Here is a 21,625-nt window from a genome sequence, read left to right as displayed (position 1 = left end):
AATCCATCTTATCCAACTAACAGATGAGATAGACCCTTAAGTTTGTTCACAGCACCTGTTTTTCTGACTACCGACCACTGTGAACCAGCAGCTTCTGTGACGTCCTTGACTCTTTCATTATAAATTTTGGTGCATGCTCAGTGATCTGGTAGTGGATTAGGACTTACAGCAGCACACATGGATTTAACTCAGGGACCTTTTGCTGACCGTACATTGCCCAGGCTAGCGCAGCCCTCTCAAGCTGCTTCCCTCTGAGTACGGGATGGCACATTACAGGCGTAACGAGAGATGGGAGAGACAGGAGCCGATCCACCGAGCCTTGCAATCACTCTTTGAACCCACTCATCAGAGCTTCGTTCTGGACTGATGCTGTCACAGCAGCATCCCCCAGAGCTCAGCGTGCAAACGCTGGGCAGCAACGGGTGGGTAACGAGAGCTAATTTCTTAAGCACAAGGAACAGAGTAAGGATGATGCACCTTGTAAGGAAGGGCCACGCAAGGCTCTTCTGTGTGGTGCTATTGAGGTGCTCTGTGATAGGGAGACTGTGAAACGGGGGCTCTGAAAAGGACATTCTTCCCTCTGGATTTGCTGACTTGAGGTTTTTGTCAGCTGGATCTTTGGGCTTCTTGCCAGCCCAGAAAAAAACAACAAAGGCCATTTCTTCAGTTGCATATGATCAGGGAAGGAGAGGAGGAAGAAAAGAAATGAGGGACTGTAATATTTTTGAAAGAGAAACATTTTTTCCAGAGAAGTAAAAATGTCTCATTTATATAGACACTCAGCCTCTGGTTACTGTGAGCCCCAGCATAATTCTTAAATCTCTGCAAAGTGGCATGGATCACATCGCTTTGACATAGTACAGATGCCTTTTGGCACTACATGGAAAGCTAGGCCAGTCTTGAAACTGAATGTACAATCCTATTGTGGTCAAAAATTAGAAAAGATGCAACATAAAGACTGAGAGGGAATTGTTTGAACTGGATTTGTCCATCAAAGGCAAATATGTAATTTGATTTATCAAATTAAAGGCTTATTTCCACTTACTCAACGTCTTTTCACTCAGTTTCCTAGGTTCTTTGGAGTGTTCATGCTCTTAAGACAATGTTTATCAGTGTTGGGTGATTTCTGTGCCTCCAAAGAAAGAAATAAATAGGGTACTCATATATCCCTATTTTTCAAAACTCCCATTTCAGTTTTTCAGTCATTTAAAACCTGTCCAGCTGAGCCCAGTGATTTCATGGTGGTCCTAGCCCCTGGCCACAGCATATTTGATGAAAGTTGAGCTGTTAGGTAGCCTTTCCCATACAAATTCCAGTACAGCTACATTTTCACATTCTCTTTCTGAGCTGCGACCAGATGCAACTGGCACCATTTTAATCATTGTCAAATTATCTCCAACTTCTCTCAAAAAAAAAAAAAAAAAGAGAGAGGTGAAAACAACATTTTTAATAGTAAAGTGCAACTAACTATTGCTGTCCTTTCTCTGTATAAGCTGTTATCAAGTCTTTGAAGTTCTGCCAGCTTGTTTCCATTACAAGGAAAACCTGATACCAGCCGGAATTTTTGGAGTACAGAGGGAGTGACAGCAATGGTCCTGTTGACTTAAAAACTATGCATAATGTCCTGGTTTTTATGAACACAATAAAGAAACTGGAAACATTTTTCTTTTTAGACATCTCTACATTTTCAGCAGTACTGCACCCCTCAGAAGCTCCATCTATTTAAACTTCTTTCTAATGTGATATCGACAGCAACTTTTCTCATTCTCTCACTTGTTTTCAAGGCTGTTATTTTTCGTCTCTCCTGCCCAAGAGTACTTCAAGCTATCAAATCTTCCAGCCCTGTGTTTATCTGCCCCATGAGAAGCCTCCTGGCTCACATAGCATAGCTTCTACTTCATGTTTTGGGTGTTAGCTTCTGGGTTTTTTGTGCTGTCAGTACTCCCAAAAGTCTTTCAGTCTCCAGTTTGCTTAATGCAAGCCTGGGACCGATGAAAATTGTTATTAACACTTTCAGTCTAACAGCTGGCTGCAGCTAGTGACATAAAAACCAGCTGCCATGTTCTGTTGATCACATGCATCAGTGGGCAGGTAAAGCTTTACAGTCAAGATAATCTGCGGTAAAGCTTCTTCATAGTATACACAGCATGCACAAGCAAGATACAGCCCTGCTTTATCTACAAAACCGGGTTCAATTTCAGCATGTGTACTGTATTAAGCTTTCTTTGCATCAATGTAAAAAAATCTTCTGCAATATGTCATGATTTGAGCCATATGGTGTGTGAGAAACAGGTGGAGCAAAGGCTGAGCAAAAAGCACGAGAAGAGGGAGGAACCATTTTTTTAATAGTCAAGATAAAGGACTACAGTTGTGCCCATCACCCTCCCAACAATTATTATCAGAATAGATAGTCAAGCCCTTCCTAATAAAGGACTTACCCAGAGACTGGAGGCTGAATATAAGAAGTTATCCACCGGCATGCTGCATGCTTGAGAGAGGTGCTACTAACAGTTCTTTGGAGTACGTTATATATGGCCTTGAACCACTATAGCAGGACCATTGTGTCTGACTTATATGTTCAGTGTTTGCAATTGGCTCTTTTTGCTCTAATTTTTTCACCTCCATCAGGGGGTTTTATTTCAACGTCCCAATTGCGTGATTCTCAAACCCGCTAAGACTCTTTTCAAAGTGGTTGCTGGAGCACTTCCTAAGTAAATATTTGTTGAAGTGCTTATTAGCAAGACGATTTCCTTGCATATTTTCTGTTTCCATGAACATTCTTATTAGAAATGTTAACAGAAATGAGAGGCAATTTGCAAAATGTGTTGATATTTCTAGTATAGTTGAATAGGACGATTTAATCAGGATATTTACAATTGCAAGCCTTTTTATTTCGCCTTTTGCTTGACGTCTGTTTTCTTTTTATAACAAAAAAGTATGCAGTTGCATGTTCCTATGGCGAGTAAAAGCCAAAGCAGTCATCCAGCTGTTAAAATTAGTGTTAGGTCTGAATTTTCTATGGATTTCCCACTGCATGGCAGGAAATCAGCTTTCATTGCTGCTTCCCCTCCTCCCCATCTAGCCTCCTATTAGATTAATACCAGAAGCATGAAGTAACGTTTAGCAGAAAGTTGTTGCTTTTAGCTCTGGGAAAACTTGGCAGCCTCTCCAGAAATGAAGGGGGGAGGGGGAACCTGAAACCTCTGTTAACTGAAGATGAGATCTGAGGCATAAGGAAACATTTTTCTCCTGTTAAACCTCTGAGGTTTAAAAAAGCACGCTAATGACAAACTGTTCCTAAGTCTAATGAAGATCCACTGTCAGCCCTTTCCTCTCTTTATGCATTAATCGTCTGGCTCGTACAGGCTACTTTTGTGTCCACATTTCATATTGCTACCTAATTTACGTCCTGTCAGCAAAGCGTATCACTAAGATATTGCATTTCTCTTCTTGGTTAGAATGGGTTTCTAGTTTACAGGACAGTCTGGGTAGCTTTCAACCAAAATGAAGGTTGCTGCTTATGAACGCTGGGATGCCTCCCCAACTGTTTTAAGGTTTCAGTAGTAAAAAGAGGAAGGAAAAAAATGCAACGTCCAAACAAGGCATTATGAAAAAGAAGCAAGACCACCCCCAGCTTCCTAGCTCAGATTTCACAGTGGTCTTTAAACTACAGTACAAGATTATAATTTATTAAAACAACGTGTGAAAGATTGTCATATGTTAATTTCCTGTGATACTCTGGGATCAGCAAGCATATTTTATTGCTTCCTGTGGGCCTAATCCTACATCAGTCAGTGGGAATTTCATTGGAAGCGCGTGGTGTCGTGGCCACAGTGGTGCGAGCCCAGACTGAAGAGCACGTCTAGGGCTTCCTTGCAAACAGGCTACCCAGGCTGCCAGCAGCAGCGCTGCAGGATGGAGTTAGCTGCTCTCAGGTGAGCAACGTAGACAAGAATACATGCATAAATCAGCAGGCTTTACATGGTCCAGCTCCTGTAAAATAGCATTTCCAAACTGCTCATACTCCCCGAATAGCTGAATTTGCCTGCTTTTCAGTTTACCATCATATCATTAGCTGAGGTGTTGCCCAGTAAAGCTTCAGCTTCTGGTTAAAACGCAGGGGCCCTAGCCATGGCAGGCGGGGCCGGTGGAGAGATGCAGAGCTTTGAACGTGAAGTACCCAAGTGCTTTACTCTCTTTAGAGTAAGCTCACGGCACCAACAGCTCTTCCAGCAGCTTGCAGCTTCCCCGCAGGTGTGGAAGGCGAGGTCGCCCAGAACTCTCCCACAGTTTCACCCCCTGTCCTGCCTGCTAGAGGCCAATCCTATTACTGGCATGCTGACAGATGCCCTGACGAAGGTGGGCATACCCAACAGTGGGCACAGGGAAACAGCATTACCAGTAGGATGGTCCCCCATTTTTCCCCAGGGTAACCCAAAATGGGCCTGACATAAAGAGGAAAGGGCAGAACAGGATACGGATTCATCTGGCACTGGGCATATGTGAGGTGTATATGCCATATCGTGCCTTGCATGCCAACAAGCTGTCTGGCACAGAAGCTGCCCTGGCCTCAGAAGCCAGGTTCCTACAGCACCCATCAGCTAAAAACCTGCAGGGAGATGCTGGCCTACCTCTCTGACCCCTTTCCCCTGCACGCTCTGACAGGACCCAAAAGTATTTGATTCTGCGACCTTCTCCCCTACCCTGCTATATCGTTAGGATTTTGTTGAACGGGGTGCAAGTGCGGTGGGGAGGGTTGTAACTTGACTACTATTTTGGTTTAGATCGATCTTGCATTGGGCATTAGTGCATCTTCATTACGTTTATCTTCAAGGGTTGTATATTTTGTCTAAGCATGTAAGGCAGCTTTGAGTAAGGGCTATATAGGAAGAAAACGGTTATAATTTATATTTTTCAATTGCTTTTCATCCCGCCCCTATTTGGAGAAAACCCCCAGAAAGCTGCAACTAAAATATATCTCTGCATCTTATTCTGCCCGTTAGTGCAGGAAAGTAGTAGCAACACTGTGTCATCCTTTGTGCTGCTAATGGGACTTAATTCCACATTTGGGGGCCATCTGCTGAGAAAAAAAACCCTCTACAACCCTTCTCAATGCACATACAAAAACTTGTCAGCAAAGGCAGCTTCATTAATCAGTTGTCAGGACATATTTTAACTCAACTTTGTTAGGCAGAGCTTTTCCCTTTATGAAAGCCACTACATCAATTCCAGCCCAAATGACTCCGAACAGAATGAAGTAAGTTTTGGCAAGCATCCTTCCTTTTGGTAGAAATGCATTGTTTTACCCCTTTTGACTCTGTACTAATTAATTGAGTTTCACCTGAAGGGAAAGAATATTTTTTGCAGGACGAAGAAACCAAATGAGTACGTATTTCAACACAGAGATCTATCTTTACACAGGTTAACTGTGAAATTAAGGTATTCTCTTGGGTTCTTGCATTCCATGCCTTGCTCCTGCTGAGATTTCTTGTATAACCTTGGACAAGCGGCTTAAACGCTTCTAGATGTCTTCTAATTTCCTACTAAAGAAGGTACTGTCGCACTGATGTGACCTACCACATTGTTAGATATGTAAAAGACTTCTGCACCCAGATTTGACAGAGACCAAAGGAGAACAGAAAGCCTTTCCTGGCTTGGCATCAGAGGTAAATCGTAAGGCCCCAAACTAAGGTGTATATAGGAACTTATGAATCAGCCTATTGCTCACTGGGTAAAAGCCAAGAAGGGGCAGCTGTAGGATGAAGATACCCTTGTATCCAACCACTGATTACAAAATTAGTTGCTGCCCTAATCTGTGACTATAATTGTAAACCGGCGTAGCTGTGGCAATTGCACCACGTCTTCTGCCAACCATTTGCCTACTGACTTAACATCTGTGAGGAGCATGGACCAAGGTTTTGCCTGTGGACCTAGTACTTGGAGTTTTCAACATGTTTGCTCATAGATCATATATCAAAAGTGTACTTGTGTACAGAAAAACTTCAGTAACGCTGTAGTGAGCTTAGCTGTAGTATCAGAGTTGGCTAATTAAGCCCTAAGCCACCCCCATGCACAGAAGCATGCTGATTCTGGCAAAGGGAAGCAATTAATCAGCTGCAAAGACAGATAGCCACACACAAGCTAACAGGGTAGAGCTCTTGTGATTTGAAGCAGAGTAATGTCTGGCCTCTGTTAGCAAAAATCCTTTTGATTACTAAAATGTTCTATTTAAAGAAGATATAGCATGATCTTTTAGTGCAGCAAATGGTCTAGTTGCTTTAATAAAAGTGGATACCTTTCCAACAAATCTTGTCTTGTTTATATCTTTAGGCCATTATGGTTACAACATTGCTAGTTCTTAAATGAGTCATCATGAGTTGTGCAGTTTATTGATAGAGACATTTTTAAGGTAACTACTTATTATTAACAGAAAAGTAACCACCTAAATCAGTCGAGTCCTCACTTTAATGGTAGTTCTGCAATGCAGCCATGCTCTGAGCTAAGCAGTCAGCATCGAAGGAGGAGCAGACCTCACAACTGCACTGCAAAGCTAGGCAAAGCCTCACCAAAGTGCAACAAAACCCACCATACCAGACCCATCCCTTAAGCTCTGAATTCAGCCTCAAAAGCAGCCAGCACCTGATGATTCAGAGGAATGCAAAACCTAACCACTTTCTTGCCTTGCAATTACAACCTAGTTAATTGTGTACAACTGTGCAAAGGAAGAGAGTGAGGAAATTCCTTTCTTGACCCTTCCAGCAATTGACTTGTGTCCTGGAGCATGAGATTTGATTACTCATGTAACTTATTTTCCCCAGGCAGTTTCTTCATGATAGCTCTTGTGTGACAATTTAAGAAAGTTTCAGGCCAAGTCACAAGAACATTCCACTGGTTGAACCTCAGCTTACCTGGTTTTATTGTTCGATATACCTCTCTACTGTGTGCTGCATTAACAGGTTTTTAGATTTTTAACTTGGACAACCAGTATAACCACTGGGCATGATTTTTTCCACTGGAACAGTAGTGATGAATGCAGGCATGCTACAGGCTGCCTTATTATTTTGCAGAGATTCCCAATAAGTCTTAAAAACCAAGCTTCTTTCAGTACCTAGAATCCAGCCCCAAACTGTCTTTGATGAATTTACAACAGAAGAATCACCGCTTGCTTTGAAATTTCACCAGAAGTTCTGGTTGTGACCATTGTTATTATTTTCAAGCTATAAACAATTGTGTAGTTTTATTCTGCAACTGCAAGCAACAGCTGGGTTTCTTCACTGAGGCAGTGGTTCAAAACATTCTGGGTAAATGCTGCAAAGCTCTGAATCCTTACAACCTCATTTGTTGCCACATGTTTGTTCAAAAAGGGTGCAATTTAATAATCTATTGGAGACACCAGTTCAAGAAACAGGCTTGGTCTCAAGCACAGCTGCTTGTATCTATGTTGTTCCTCTTCTCATTGACAACTCAACTACTTGTAAGACCTTTTTCAGAAGGGGGCGAAGTGCAGGGAAGGAAGAGGTTTCACCTGGATAATTTTCTTGATCTGGTTTTCACAAATAACTGAGTCAGCCCACCAAAGAAGGTCACAGACTATAGATTGGGAATCCAAATGAGTAGTTTAGGCAGGAAAGGGAAGAAACCAGACCAGTTTTGCCATCAAAATAAAGACTGGGTGTAACCAGACCCGGTCACCAATGGATAGCTTTATCTCAACCGACTTCCTCAGGCTGGGTATTGTGTCTCCTCCTGCAGGCGGCATAAAGCCCAAACCAACTCCCCACTGTGGGCTCTGGCTAATTTGACAGAAATGCAGTCACGTCCACACCTGATGTGGATAAAATCTGTAAAGGTGAGGGACCAGGTAATGCAGAGGTTGTGGTTGTGGGTGCCTGCTCTCAGGTTGCTTCAGTTCTGAACTGGCTGAAGAGATCTCTCCTTCCCTGTTACAGAAGCATGGCACTGAAGTATTTTGTTGCCATTTTCAATGCTCCTGATTAAAGCATACTTTTTGCAAACATTCCAACGTTTGATTTCTACTTACATGAATTACCATGGAAACTAAACTTTTATTGGGCATGCATGTATACTCAGGGGCGGAGGATTTTAAAAGCCGCTGTGATATGCAATACAGTTGACGTAGCCATGCAACTGCCTTGAAAACAGTTAAAGCTAGCTAGGTGGACTGCTGAACCCATCTAAGACTTGTAGCTCTCGTGCAAGTTTCCATACCTGTTTTTTGTGACTTTCTTTAATAGCAGTATTGTTGTTTTTGTTCCAGCAAGAATTTTCAGCTCTTTAGTTCTTGGAGTTCTCACTTGTTTGCAAATTTTTAAGAATTTCCTACTCATAAAATGTCCAAGAGAGCGATTTTTTTTTTGGTTTTTAAATTCCCAGACCCTTGCCTGCTAGACATTCCAACTTATCAAGCTATTTTAGGACCTCAGCTATGGCTGGTTTTGAGTACCTCTTGTTATTTCAGAAATAAGCTTTATTCCTTATTTTTCTCTCCTTCACTGCCAAGAAACAGATGATGCTGACTCGGATAAAATTTTCCCAGCACACACGTATGAAGGGAAATACATGTTCTCCCTGATCCAGCTTTGCTGCCACTTCACCTACTGCATAGGAACTAACTACAGGAACATTTCAGCTGGCATATCGAAAGTCCTTCAGAGTAACAGTTTAACCGCAAATGCAGAGTTACTCCTTTCAGTACTATTAGGCATCATTTTCCCTGGGGAGATTTTTGCAGACTATTACTTACGGTTTTCCCACTTAAAAGGAAGATCACGTGAGATGAAGGGAAGTCTGGCTGCTTTTGGCTCTGGCTGTGGCAGGGTTAAAAGTCATTCTCATCTCTTCCAGCTGTGAGCATGTCCTTAATGTGTTCCTTACACCTATATGACTTTACATTTTTAACTACATGTACTCCTTGCTTGTTCAGTGAACAAAGCAGAAGAGCCAGGTTCAACACTAGTAGTAAATGAAGCACTTGGACGTTTGTGGAGGCATCACATAAGAGGAGCTTATCTGGGTTCTGGCCTAGAGTAACTGAGTAACTAGTCTCAAAAGCTTATCTTTTTATACGTGAACTAGGACACCAGGACAGCCAAGGCCATTTCTCTTTTTTATATTATCTGGTACTGTGGGTGTTACTTTATGGATTCCAGATTTTAATCAGTTATTACAAAGTTTATATTGTGGTACAGTTTTCGCCAAGTAAAATATCCCCTGGAATATGCAAGGCAGGAACCGGATCCCAATGAACCCCATTTCCCCATGGTGGATGGGAACCGTCAGCAACCGCGGTAGCAGTTTACATCTGCCAAATGCCATGTGAGCTTCAACTCATCCCGCAGGACCCCTGCACAGCAGGTACACACTGCGATCCCCGAATTTCCTCCTTGGAAAACAAACGGGGGAAGGTAGAGTGATGGGGCCACACAGCATGAAACAAGATTGCTATGCAGGATACTCTGGCTGGCTGCCCTGAGCACAGTCCTCCAGGCTGGCTCACATCTCTCATCGCTGGAGTTTTCCTTACCAAGCTGACACAATACGTACGCTCGGAAAGCGAAGGTTCGTTATACGCCCTGGGCTCCCAGCACCCACCGATCCCGGGAGCGGAATGACACCTCTCCCAAGGATCTTCACCCTTTTTGTTTTCTTTGGTAACATCTGCAAACCAGGCGTTAGCCTCGCTGCCCCTGTCACCGAGCAGCCTCCTGAGCAGGGACCTCTGAAGGCGTCTGGATCGGCACCCCAAACCACTCGTCAAACACGGGATAAGGGAGGCGTGCTGCTCGGGCAAATATGCTTTGCTGCAGTGGCCTTGGTTTGTACGCTTGCTTTGGTTTGAAAGCCCTGCCAGCGAGGCCTGGCCTGGCTCACCGGCCCGCTCCCCACTTTGGGACAGCAAAATGCTGGTGGTGGCAGCTGCCACCTGTGTGCATCCTTCGCTGACGCATGGGACCTAGACGGGGGTCTTCTGGGGGCCCTGTGTGTGTGTGTGCACCTATATATATACGCGTTTACACACATAAAGGCACGTGTAATTTTTTTTCATTGAAGACTAAGTCACCGGAAGGCTTCTGGCAGGCGGCAGCAGGGTGTGACCCTGGGGCTGGGGTGAGCGGTGGGGACACCCCACCAGGACACGGAGGCAGCACAGCTCCCCTCGGAGTTGGGAGGCCGCAGGCAGCCCCCCTCCAACACGGCTCCCCGTGGATGATGATGAGGGGGGAGGGCGCAGGTAAACGCACCCCCAGCCCCAGGCAAGGAAAACCGGGCCCGCGTCCTCAAAGGGCCGCCCTGTTTGCTCAGCTAATCTCGCGGGCAGGAAATTGCCTGGCGGTTCGTATTTATGGGTCGTGAGGCGGCCGTGGCAGCCCCTCCGCCGGCTGTCCCCGCGGCGGCCCCGTAAAGGCCCCACCGCCCCCTCGGCCGACCCACCACCGCAGCGCTATGGGTATGTCTGCGCCCCCTTTCCCCCGTCCACCTTCCGACCCCCATCCCCCCGTTCAGCTCCCCTTCGGCCGCCCTGCTCCCGCCACCCCAGCCTGAGGGGGAGCGAACCATTCCGCCCCGCGGGGGTGCCCCGCGCCCCAGCCCCGCCGAGGGGCGGCCGCGCCCCTGCGCGGGGCGGTGCTGGCTGCCGCTCTGGGGGCGGCTCCCGGCGGCGGCGGCGGCGGGAGGGAGGCGGTGGCGGCCGGGCAGCGGGATGCGCGGGGGGCAGCGGCGGCAGGAGGCGGCGGTGAGTGCGGGGCCGGGGGAAGCACCGTCCCGCGGGGTGGGTGTAGCGCTCCCGGGCCGCGGCGGCACTGCTCCCGGCGGCAGAGCCCTGCGGGGCTGCTGGCGGGGATGGGGAGACGGTCCCTTCCAGGCGCGCAGAGCCCGGGCTGACGCCGGCTCAGCTGCTCACAGCTGTCCCCGGGTTTTGGCTACTTTTGAGGGAGTTTGTGCCAACCCCCTCCGCCCCCTCCTGCTTCTAAGCCCCCCTTGCCGCCCGGCTCGGCGGAGACCTTGCGGCTAAAAGGGACGGGGCTCCCCCGTGCCCCTTTCGGCGCCAGTCCCCTCTTTGTCCGGGTGTTTCCCCCCGCGCCCGCCCCGGTGCTGGCGGGCGCTGCCGCGTCCCCGCCGGCGAACAAAGCCTCTGCCCCGGGCGGGGGCGTCTCTCCCCGCGCGTCCGTGGGCCGAGGAGGCGAGGGAGGAACGGCGGGGCTTGGCTTGGTTCGGTTTTCCATCGTCAATGATCTACCTGGTGGAGGGAAAGACGCAGCAGGACAGGGCTCTTTGTCCGCGCTTCTTTGTTAGGCTGGTGGCTTTTAAAGCCTCCTGCGGCTGTGCGAAGGCTGCTGTGCCCAGCGGAGATGGGATTCGCCCGGGGCTGAGCCGGTGACGGATGCCGGCTCGGCGTCGCTGGAGGAGTTCAGGAATAGGAATCTGGCATTCTGTCCGATTGGCTTACGGAAGTCAAGGGTTTGGGGCTCCGTCTCCCCAGACAAGATTTAAGAGGTCCTAAGTCACCCCTCGCATAGCCCTGTCAGCAACCGGGGCCAGGGTGTGCTCCGGGGATGCCCGGAGCCGCACGCTCCGTGGGGAATTCAGCCGGGAGATCAGAGGCTTTTCGGAGAGCTACCTGCTGCCCACCAGCAAAAGGAGAAACAGCCTGGAAAGTAACAGTCCCTGCTCTTTCTCCTCTTGCCCCAAAGCTGCCTGAGGAATTTCCCCATGTGCAGAAGTGTAAATAGACCGGCTGTGCTTACATAAAGGCTCGAGAGATGGGCTTTCTGCTCCTGCCTCTGAGTGCTTGTGTGATCTTAAACACATGGCTTTTGTCACCAGTTCCTTTTCCCCCAAACACTCATCTTGTCAATGTGTCATCTTGTCTGTGCACCTTGACTCTCGAATCCCTCTACGTCTGCATCTCTAGGGCAGCTGGGTGGACACGTTGCCAGCCGGAACATTGTGAATGTTTCATTTTTGTGTCACGCATTCCCACTCCTTGGGGGGAAGAGGGAGATGAGAGACGTAGGTTTGCAAGTTCTTACGTTTGGTGAACTTCTCAATTTTTCCTTCCTCTATGTTCTCATAGAGAAGGTCCCCAAAGATAAAGGTGTTACCTTGGGAGCGGAAGAGAGACGGGAGGAGGTGAGGCATGGTAGCGCCAAAAGGAATCGCAAAGGGTGAGGATGGGCTCGCTTTCTTAGAGCAGAAGGAAGCAATGTAGGAGAGAAAGGAGGTGAAGTAATCAAAAGATGGAAGAGTGCCTACCGTTGCTGTCAAGGGGAGGGGTAGGCTGAACTAAGAGGTGACAGAAAAAGAGGTACTTTTACGGCAGCCCCATAGTAACACCTTTCCATTTCCAGACCCAATAGTACCGTTTTTGGTTTTTTTTTTTACGCAGTTTCTTTTCCACACCAGAAATTTATTTCCCTTCCATTTTGACAAATGCTAAATTGCCTCTTCTGTGAGTCCATGTTTTTACTGAGGGAGTGGAAATCTGTGGCGGCAACCAGGACAGGAAGAGTAGTCATTTTTCCCATTTTTTTCATATCGGTTACCCTCTGTACTTATCAGATACAGTTAGCAACCAGTTCCTTCAAAGCATGCAAAGACACCAGTTGACCATTGTTCGGAAGGAACAAAGTCTGTCATGAAAAATTTGGAGTATTTTGGTTTTAGATAGGAAGCAGAGGATGGATGACGTAAAGATTGCAGGTCTACTTTGAGGCTGGCGTTGGGTCAGAAGGGAAAAAGGGGTTTGGATGGGAAGATCTTGTCTGTCTTTCGTGTTTGAAGATCCAGAGGAAAGCTGAAATAATGAAAGTGGGTGGGGGGATTGTTTATGAAGGAATTAATGCTCTGTGCACTGCATGTGGACTGTATTTTCTCCATTTTCATTTGTTAAGCAGTTAATTTTGATGTGTAGTAACTGCCAGTATAGCAAACAGTGCTTCCCATTGAATTAACTAAACAGCTATAACAAGATTCTCTGTTTCAGGTGTTCAGAGCCAATGCTGTTCATTTAGGTTTTGTTTTAGACCGGTGGGGCACATTCACGAGGCCACGGAAATCCAAGGGGAGCTTTCCCCTGTAGAAGGTCCTCCAGAGACCACAGTGTAGGAGTGAACTCTGTAAATGTGACCAGGCTTGTTTTGTCTTACTCAAATGTCACGCAGGTGGGATCAGTTTTTAAGTGAAGCGTTTTATTTAACTTCCTTAATTATATTAAAAGGTGTAACTGCAGGTATGGTACCTATATTTCTTGCCTGGGGGAAGGCAGTCCTGGGATGTGCTAATAAATGCTGCCCTGTATTTGTGCAGGCAGGCCCATGGCTTGGTAGCACAACAGCCACGGTGGGTGCCGCCTGAGCTGTCGCTGTCATGATGTGGTTTGCCAAGCAAGTGTGATGAGAAGCATTTAGTCTGGGGGCATGCTTGCTGCCCTGAGAGTGCTGGAAGATGAAGGAGCATTAAAGAGCTAGAGGGGACGTTTGGAAATATGGGGCAAGCATCTTGGGAAGGAGGCAAATTGAGGAGAAATGGACAAGCGAAATAAGAGAGACAGAAACTGTCAGAATAAGTGGGCACTGGAGGGAACTGATTAACAAAAGGAAGTGACAGGCACAAAGTGGCAGTGAAAGAAATCAGCACAGAGGAAAGCAGATCGTGGGCAAAGGTTGCCTGAGAGAGTGGGAGAATGCAATAGACAGGAAAAAAATTGTAAGGACATCCAAGAAAGCCAAAAAAAGAAAAAGGGAGTAGGTGATCCTTGAAGCTGTTCTGATTAGTTTTTCTAGCTGCTTAGATTTTCAGGGACTTACCTACCTGCTGTGTATGGCAAGCTCTCATTGAATTTGTTAGGGGTATCCTAGGGGCAAGAAACTTGTCTTTAGGGTCTTTTCGATCTTGCACAGTGAGAATTTCTGCTCCTGTACAGTATGAATGTGGATTTATAATTGTTTTTCACTCAATCCCCTTCCTGAAGTTTTAGATTTCAGGAGTGAGAATTATATTGGTCTAGAATATTTATGTACATTTATTACTACACCAGCCGCGTTGTTTGTTTTGGGTTTTGTCAGTCTGCATGAGATATAAGCGATCATAGTCCATCAGCCACCAGAAGAGCTTTCTATGTGGCATATCTGTGTGAATTCTTTAAGTCTCGATTTGCAAATCTTTTGAGCACACTGAAATTTTTAATAGGAGAGGAGATAATGAAATAGTGTCAGAATAATACCAGGGAGCTCACCATTACTGGTGTGAGATGAATCAGTCATTGGGTCAGATAATGGACTCTTAAGCTTAACTACCAGAGAGGTTCCAAGACAGAAGAGGAGTATGGCTTGAGGTTGGCTTGTCCTCTGCCCGCCCTGTTTTCCTCCATGAAGAAAGGAGTTAATTGTTTTAAGAGACATCTCTTCTCATGTGTTTCTGCCTGTCGGTGGCTTTTGTTTGGGCAGAAAAGAATTAACTGGCCTTCTCACCTCAACTTATCTCAGTGAACTAGTCCAGATGAAACAGTGTGACTGCAAAATATCAGGAGGAGGCAGTAATGTGTACTAAAATAATGCGGTTTGAGTAAGTGGTCTAATCTCTTGTCCTACCATATGTGTAGGCATGAGATTAGATTCATTGAAATGTGTACTTCAACAGCTCCAATTTCAGGTAAGAGTAGCTATTATGGCACAAGAATCATAAAGCTTCAACATTTTTGCTGTCATTTTTGTTTGGACACACTTAGCAGTCAGTGTCTCTTATGTCAATGGTTTAAATCTCAATTTGTAGCCACCAAACTAGCGTATTTACACAGTAACGAATGTTTTCATTTTTGATGCGCATTTAAAATTGTCAGTTGTCATGACCTGATTAGAATGATTACGTGGTTTCCGTCTACTGGAAGGAGCAATTGATTTGACAATGCCTACAACATCAGTCCTTATCAAGTAGGAGAGAATCACGCTTATACAGTAGGACAGAATAGTCAAAAATGTCATATTTGGGTGCAATTTTTTGAGTAGCTGGGTTAGTTATTCCAGTAAAATAGATGTGGCTTATGAGGGGAATAAAGTTATTTAGGATATTTTCTGTTGTTGTTGCATTGCCCTTTTTCTGCTGCTTCTTCAATATCCAACACAATAATTTCTCAGAGGAAGAGATAAGCCGTAAAAGCAACTTCCTCTGCCGCTCCCTTTTCCACATCGGAAACCTGCAGGATTACAAGGGAGTGACTTAGTCAAATCTGATTCACAGATATTTGATTTTTAATTTATTTAGTGCTGGTGAAGGTGCCAAGCTGTGAGCTTTGGGAACTAAAACACCCTCTGCCTTTAACCAGACTGTGTGCTCTCCTGCACTGCAGGGACCAATGTGTTGCAGGACCTATACCATGAAAAGCCAGGGACCAAGCAGACCTCAGGGCTATGCTGGCAGGAAATCAGCTGTAGCTTAGGGTCTAGTATATTCTGTTGTGGGGGAGGAGGAGGAGGAAATGAAGAAGAATGTTTAAGGTGACCTTTAGATAATGGCCTTGCCGACTTGCCCAGTTTTTGGCAGAGATGGTTGTGCTCTCTTAAGGATGTGTCCATTCGCTAGTTTGTGGGTACAGAACCTCCACCAAATTATGTGGGTGCCTTTCTGTGAATATATTGTTTTAGTCTGACAGGAGGCTTTAAGGGGCTGGGGAAATATGGATTTACACTTAAGTGTTTTTGGAGGTAAACTATAGATCCCGGTGGGTTTTACTTTGCCATCAGTTTGAGCCTGTCAAGACTTTTGTTTGTAAACAAACGAAGTCAGTCAGGGGAAAACAAACAGGCTTGATTTAATCAGGAGCAAGTACATTGTCCTCAGATTATGCAGGAAAAAAGTTAAATCGACCTGGTAATGGAGTGGTCTGTTTATGCACTTGGGTGTGCTATACTGTGGGAAAGTTAAATCTCTGGGCACCGAAGTCGTCAGCGCTTGTTCACCAGATTTTGTTCAGGGTGTAAAAATTTACGAGGCTTGGTTTTTTCCAAAACAGTGTGTGTTTTACTGGAACAGTTAAAGCAGACCCTTATCATTTTAAAGCCGCCTTGTTTCAGAACAAATTAAACTCTAATGATGATGTGTGGATGGTGGGTTTTTGTCCTTGCCCTCCACTACTTGGGGTTTCGTCTGTTTTGCATGGGTGGCTGTACACTGCTGTAGGAGTTAATGCAGAGAAGTGTCAGAGACAGGAGAGGGGACAGGAGCTGCCGGGAACCACTGGTAATGTTCTGAGAGAAACCGAAAATGAAGGAACAATGAAGAGCAGAAAAGCCTTAAAGGACAGATGGCCAAATTTGAGAGCTTTGTTTAAAACTGACTGTTTATTTTCAGTCAGAGGAACACTTAAGCAATGCCTGAGGCATTGTGACCCACTTGGTTGGTAATGTAAGAGTAAAGTGGGTGCCCTAGCAGACTCTGCTAACAGGAGTTGGGTATGAGCCCAGGCAGAAGTAAAGGAAGGGGAGAGAAACCGTGTGCTGAGTAAAAGCCACCCTAAATCTGTGGACTAAATGCTGGGTAGAGCTGTACCTGTGGCTTGGTTGAGCTGCAGCTCTAGGCTCCTACACCAAGGGATAGGAGTTTGTACTGTAAAGCCACACTGTGTTATAATATCTTAAAACTGGACTCCTTTGTTTGACTCGCCGCCTGTTTGAGTCGTGAATCACTGTTTCTTCTGGTCGTTAGTGAAACAGAACTTAATTTGGCTTGGGCACTGTAGAGATGAAACATGATTGGTAATGCTGGATACATTCACTTCAGATGACTTTATAAATCCCAGATGAAATCATTTTGCTTCGTTCCAGCCAAGGCAGAGTGTGGCATGTGCTCTGTAACGAGAGTCAGCCTCACTGGCTGTTGGAGGAGGCCCTGGATAACCCTCGTCTGAAATAATATGATTTCATGAGAGCAGATAAACTGTGGATTTTGAGCCGTTAATTTACTTAGCTAATTAAGTCATTAATTGTTTCTTGTTTATGTTCACAGTGGAGAGTTTTAGAAAGTTCTTCCCCCCGAAAAACCAATTATTGCTATGTGATGACTTCTTGATCTCTCATCCTCTAAGAAGAGAGATCCGTAATGAGTTCTCAGACTTGAACTGAAAAAATATAAATATTTAACTGTAAAAAAGAGACTTTTTTCCTTTCAGCTATTAGCACACCCAGGTATTCACCAAAGTGAACTGAAGATTGAATTTTCAATTACATAGAAACCCTTCCCTCTCAGCTGTTCTCTCCTTAATGTTTGTAACATTGATTAAGTGGTAGCCATCATCTTATGAGATAGAAAAGATGGGTTTTTTGGTGACCTTACCAATGATTTTAACCATAAAGCAGCAACATTAGAGACACAGGAAATCAAATTATACATTTTCCTGTCTTTTAAATCAACCCTTTCTTCTGTCTTTTTAATTCCAAGTCATCCATATTTTAATTGTCTGTTTGATTATATAATTATATTACAGAACAGTGTGAAATGTTGAGAGTTGCTAGTTTTCTGTGTCAAGTTGAACATGTCCTGAAAAGTTATATTTTTGGTTCTTTTCTGGGGAGCTCTGCGTTTGAAGTGCAGTGTTCTTAATAGAGATTACACAAGCGATATGCCAAGAAGGCAACATAGCGGCAGTTTTAGCAGGATTTCTGTCCCAGTCCTTCACCTTTCATAGGCAGGCAAAAGGCAGAGAGCCAGTTTGACAAGTGGGAGAACCGCTGTTAACTCTTGCCGGGGCCAGCTGCCTGTCAGCCCGCAGCGTTGCCCCCAGCCCCTCTCCTGGCAAGGAAGGCGCCTGGGATACTACTCAGGCTTCGAGCTTGGAGGATGCGAGGCAACCTGGAAGGAATTAGGGAAGGAGTCTTTCTGTGGGGTGGAAGACCCCAGTGGGGTGAAAAGGATGGTAAATGTTTCATGTCAACAAAAAAACCTGTTGAGCATGAAACTTGGGTTGAAAAGCTATCTGCTGTCCAGGCTATTTCCCCCTATCTGCTCTGGAGAACCTCAGTCCTGTGGTGCTGGAGAGGGCAGACGTGGCGGGTGAGATCCCCCCAGGAGGTGCGGCACTCTGAAGGTCTCCTTTCTCACCCTGGCTCCTGGGAGAGCAGCACCGTTTCTGGGGAACGGTACATTGCGTGCCCTTGGAGGAGGCTGTCAGGGTGAAGCCCATCTCACGGTGAGTGGGGGGCAGAGGTGCCTGAAGGGGTGGAAACTCTCTGCTTGGGAGCGAGAAATGACCTCTGCAGAAAGAAAAAGCACTGTGAAGCGAGACCGGCGCAGGGGATTCTGGGGGGAGCAGAGGGGAGGGACAGGGCCTGCCCCCCTGTTAGAGAGCACCTTGCAGGGAGCAGGTGAGGGAGAAGCCAGAGGTCACGGCAAAGGAGCTGCCCTCTGCAGGGATTAGCAGCCAGATCCCTTCTCCCAGGGCTGCCCTCCCAGGAGAATAAGATGAAAAAGCATGGCACGGAAAGTCTGTGCAACTGAGACCTGAAACATTGTGGCTGTGATGACTGCGGTTAATTAAATAGGTGGCTCGTCTCTAGACAGCCCCAGACATCTGTCTCCATTCTTCACTTGTTTTTCTGCCACATTTCTATTTGCTTGCCCAGAGTTAAAGCCCAGAGGACTTACAGATGGTCACCATTACTTTTGTCACTTGATGCCATTTCTTTAAAGCTTTTTTGTTGACCTTTTAAAAACAGATGTGTGTATAAAAGATAAATGTTTTAATAGAGCAACTCACTAGAGATCTTCTATTTGGATTTAGATTTAATTTTAGTCTTTAGTGGCTGGGATTTAATTTCGACATTTCTTTTAAGCCAAGTCTCTCTTGTAGCCATATCAGGTTTTTTGTATTTTTTTTTAAATAAACTTTAAAGAATCTCTTTGCATTCCTAGTCTGGCTTCTTGGGAGCTTCAGAAATCATTGCATGCCAAAACACTTTCTGTGTTTTGGATCGCATACCTGTTTTTGCATAGGTTTCTTCGTGACTGCAGGATGCTGGTGTTGTGTGGGCTGAAATTGGGCTATGGGCTTTCAAAAATAACAAGGTTGGACTTTTCTGCTGAAGATTTTATGATTTTGTAAGGAAGCCACAGGGTCGCAGACAATACTCAGGAGCTGTGACTAGTAACAGCCTGCACAGAGTCAGGATCATAGGTAATAGCTGATTATCAAATTTTATGGACTTTAAAACTGATAGAACAACAGCAGATGGTTGTGGGGTTTTTTTTAGTCTTCACATTAAACATGAAGTGCCCTTTCCAAATACCTTTTAACATATTTCTTTTTGAGTTGTCTCTGGAAATTTTACTATAAGAAAAGCCAATTTTGGTCTATATTATACACTTCAAAAATATTCTTAGAATACACTTCTTAACACAGCATTTTTTTCTTTTGTTACTTTATTTGCAGGTCAAAATTTACCTAGTTAACTCAAATTAGCATTGTTTTAACCATCCTGTAGAAGATGAATATGATGCCAAACAGAAGTAACCTCTCCTCCTTTCAGAATGTTGGATCAGGTAATCAGCTAATAAAAGTGAAGTTTCTTTGTAAATGTACTGAGAACTTTCAGAATTCGTTATTGATTTTGGTCCTTTATTTCTGCTGATGCATGGATAAGATCAGTGCTCTGTTCTTAATCCATATCTAACCTCATTTACCAGGCAAAATAAGGCCACAGCTGGATATGCTGGAGCCAGCCAGCCCTTCCCCATCAGTTTAATGCCTGGCTGGAATAGATACCAGTGACCCCCAGCTAAACAACTTGGGAAAGGAAGAAAAGGAAAGAAGGGGTGGGTGGGTGGAAATAGAATTTCCTTCTGTGTATCTCCAGGCAGCAAATACTTTGCTAAACAGAGAAGCCTCACACTGTATGCTGAAGTTTACGAGGTGAAAGCTTGGGCTGGCCTGGATGCAGGATGGGTTCAGGACATGCCACAAGCCGGAGCTCCCGGCCTCAGTACCTATAGCTTCATCCAAAGGCAGCGTCAGCCAGGATATGTAACGCATCCTGGCATATTCATAAAGTCTCATCCCAAACATTACCCTAAAAATAAACAAAACAAGCAAGATCTGGTTTGTGGGAAGCAGCTATGGTTCAGCTAAACATACGCTGTTGTCCAGTTGGGATTTAACCGTATGATTGCGGGCGCTGTGGTGCTGGAACCAAAAATGCAGAAGAACTGGCATAAGGTATAGTAGAGAAAAGCTGAATCTGAGTGGCTACATGAAGGTATCATGACCTTTTCTTACTGTACTTGTTTGGATTTCAAGTACAATGAACCCTTCATTGCTGTGGTGAACAGGCCTGAAAGTTTCCATGAGCTAACTTGTTTTTTGGCAAAAGCATCCAGTCTTTGTAGGATTAAATGTGCCTTACTGGTGTTGCAAGGGAGTAATAAACAATTATTAATGTCCCATTAATATGTCTGCTAAGCTATTTATATAGGAGCCAGTGGAATTTATGCAAAAGCATTTGAACTTCAGCTGTGTTCAAGTTATGATTTGAACAGTATAATTTTGATATGAGATTAGCTTTCAATGTTAAGAGACGTTTGGAAGAGGGAAGGAGAAAGAGAGATGAGGATGGAAGTTAGGTTCTGTTCCGCAATAGAAGGCTAAGTGTACAAGGTATATACAATATACATTGTGCTTTGTATCTATGCTTTTAAATAGCTTTTACATCTTATTGTTCTTCCTTATAACACAGTGAATATGATGACCGCTTGATCTTTTCCAGATGATTTTGTCTTGCCCTGACAAGAGTTCTGTTGAACGTGGGTCACATTCCTCCTTTTGTTCATTTGAACTTCATCACTGGTGTTGATCAAAAGTTGTGAAAATAGCTAAAAAATTTCAAGTAAAATGTCAAATTATAAGAAACTGTGGTTTCACGGCTCACAGCACTGATAGTTTGATGGAGAGCTCTGTGAACTTACTGGTTCAAAGGCAACTTAGTTGTATCATCATAACAAATATGTTAAAATTACAGCAAATAAAATCACAGTCAGCATAAAAATATTATATTCCATGTAGTAGTAAACCCAAGGCTTGGTTCTGAAGCTGTAAACTAATGTTTCTGGCCACTACCAGAGCTTGGAATTAACACATGCTTGGTCAGGTCCACTATGCTCAGGGTGTTTGAATTTTTTTGTTTGTTTGCTTTGGGTTTTGTCCCCATTCCCCCCCCCAATGTTGACTCCTTGTATCTTCTGCCTATTCAGTTTCATTATTGATGATGGTTACCCTTGTTCTTAAACTTGTGGGTTTGTTCCTTAAAAATTGAGCAGAATGTGTTGTTACACATTTAGACTTACCACAGTTTGCTTAGAGGAAGTCTGTGCAACAGAGGTCTATTGAATGATGTCCTAGAGAGTAATTCCAGAGTTTTTTGCCTTGTTAGCAAGGAAGGTCTGAGAAACTAGGACCTGCTCAAAGAATGCATTGCTACCTTCCACTAGATATCTGAGCCTAACGATCCTCAGTGCAATCAGATCGCATCAGCTCTGATGAGGGGTGGGAATCCAAGTTTTGTGTCTAGGTTCACATAATTGTCTGAAGTGGTACTTGGAAGAGGATTAAAGTATTGCCTCTGAG

At 44.9% G+C, this 21,625-nt stretch overlaps 1 protein-coding gene across 12 annotated transcripts in view; it reads left to right on the top strand.

The window, feature by feature from the left end:
• Positions 1-21,625, top strand: part of PHLDB2 (pleckstrin homology like domain family B member 2) — a 128,414-nt gene that overhangs the window by 47,446 nt on the left and 59,343 nt on the right. For 6 of the 12 annotated variants that reach the window (XM_075103884.1, XM_075103833.1, XM_075103842.1 and 3 more), the window contains one exon: positions 19,439-19,548. The exons of 1 other annotated variant lie outside the window; for it this stretch is intronic. In XM_075103884.1, coding sequence (XP_074959985.1) covers positions 19,494-19,548 — 55 coding nt within the window. In that variant the 5' untranslated portion in view covers positions 19,439-19,493. Of the gene's footprint in view, positions 1-10,403; positions 10,469-10,673; positions 10,754-19,438; positions 19,549-21,625 lie in introns of those variants that run through there. 5 more of the 12 variants (XM_075103892.1, XM_075103849.1, XM_075103869.1 and 2 more) reach the window with 4 other exon arrangements.

The sequence above is a fragment of the Phalacrocorax aristotelis genome, chromosome 1 (genome assembly GCF_949628215.1).
Source record: "Phalacrocorax aristotelis chromosome 1, bGulAri2.1, whole genome shotgun sequence".
Classification (NCBI taxonomy): Eukaryota; Metazoa; Chordata; class Aves; order Suliformes; family Phalacrocoracidae; genus Phalacrocorax; species Phalacrocorax aristotelis.
Note: the sequence above shows the minus strand (reverse complement) of the source record. Positions and strands in the feature narration are given on the sequence as shown.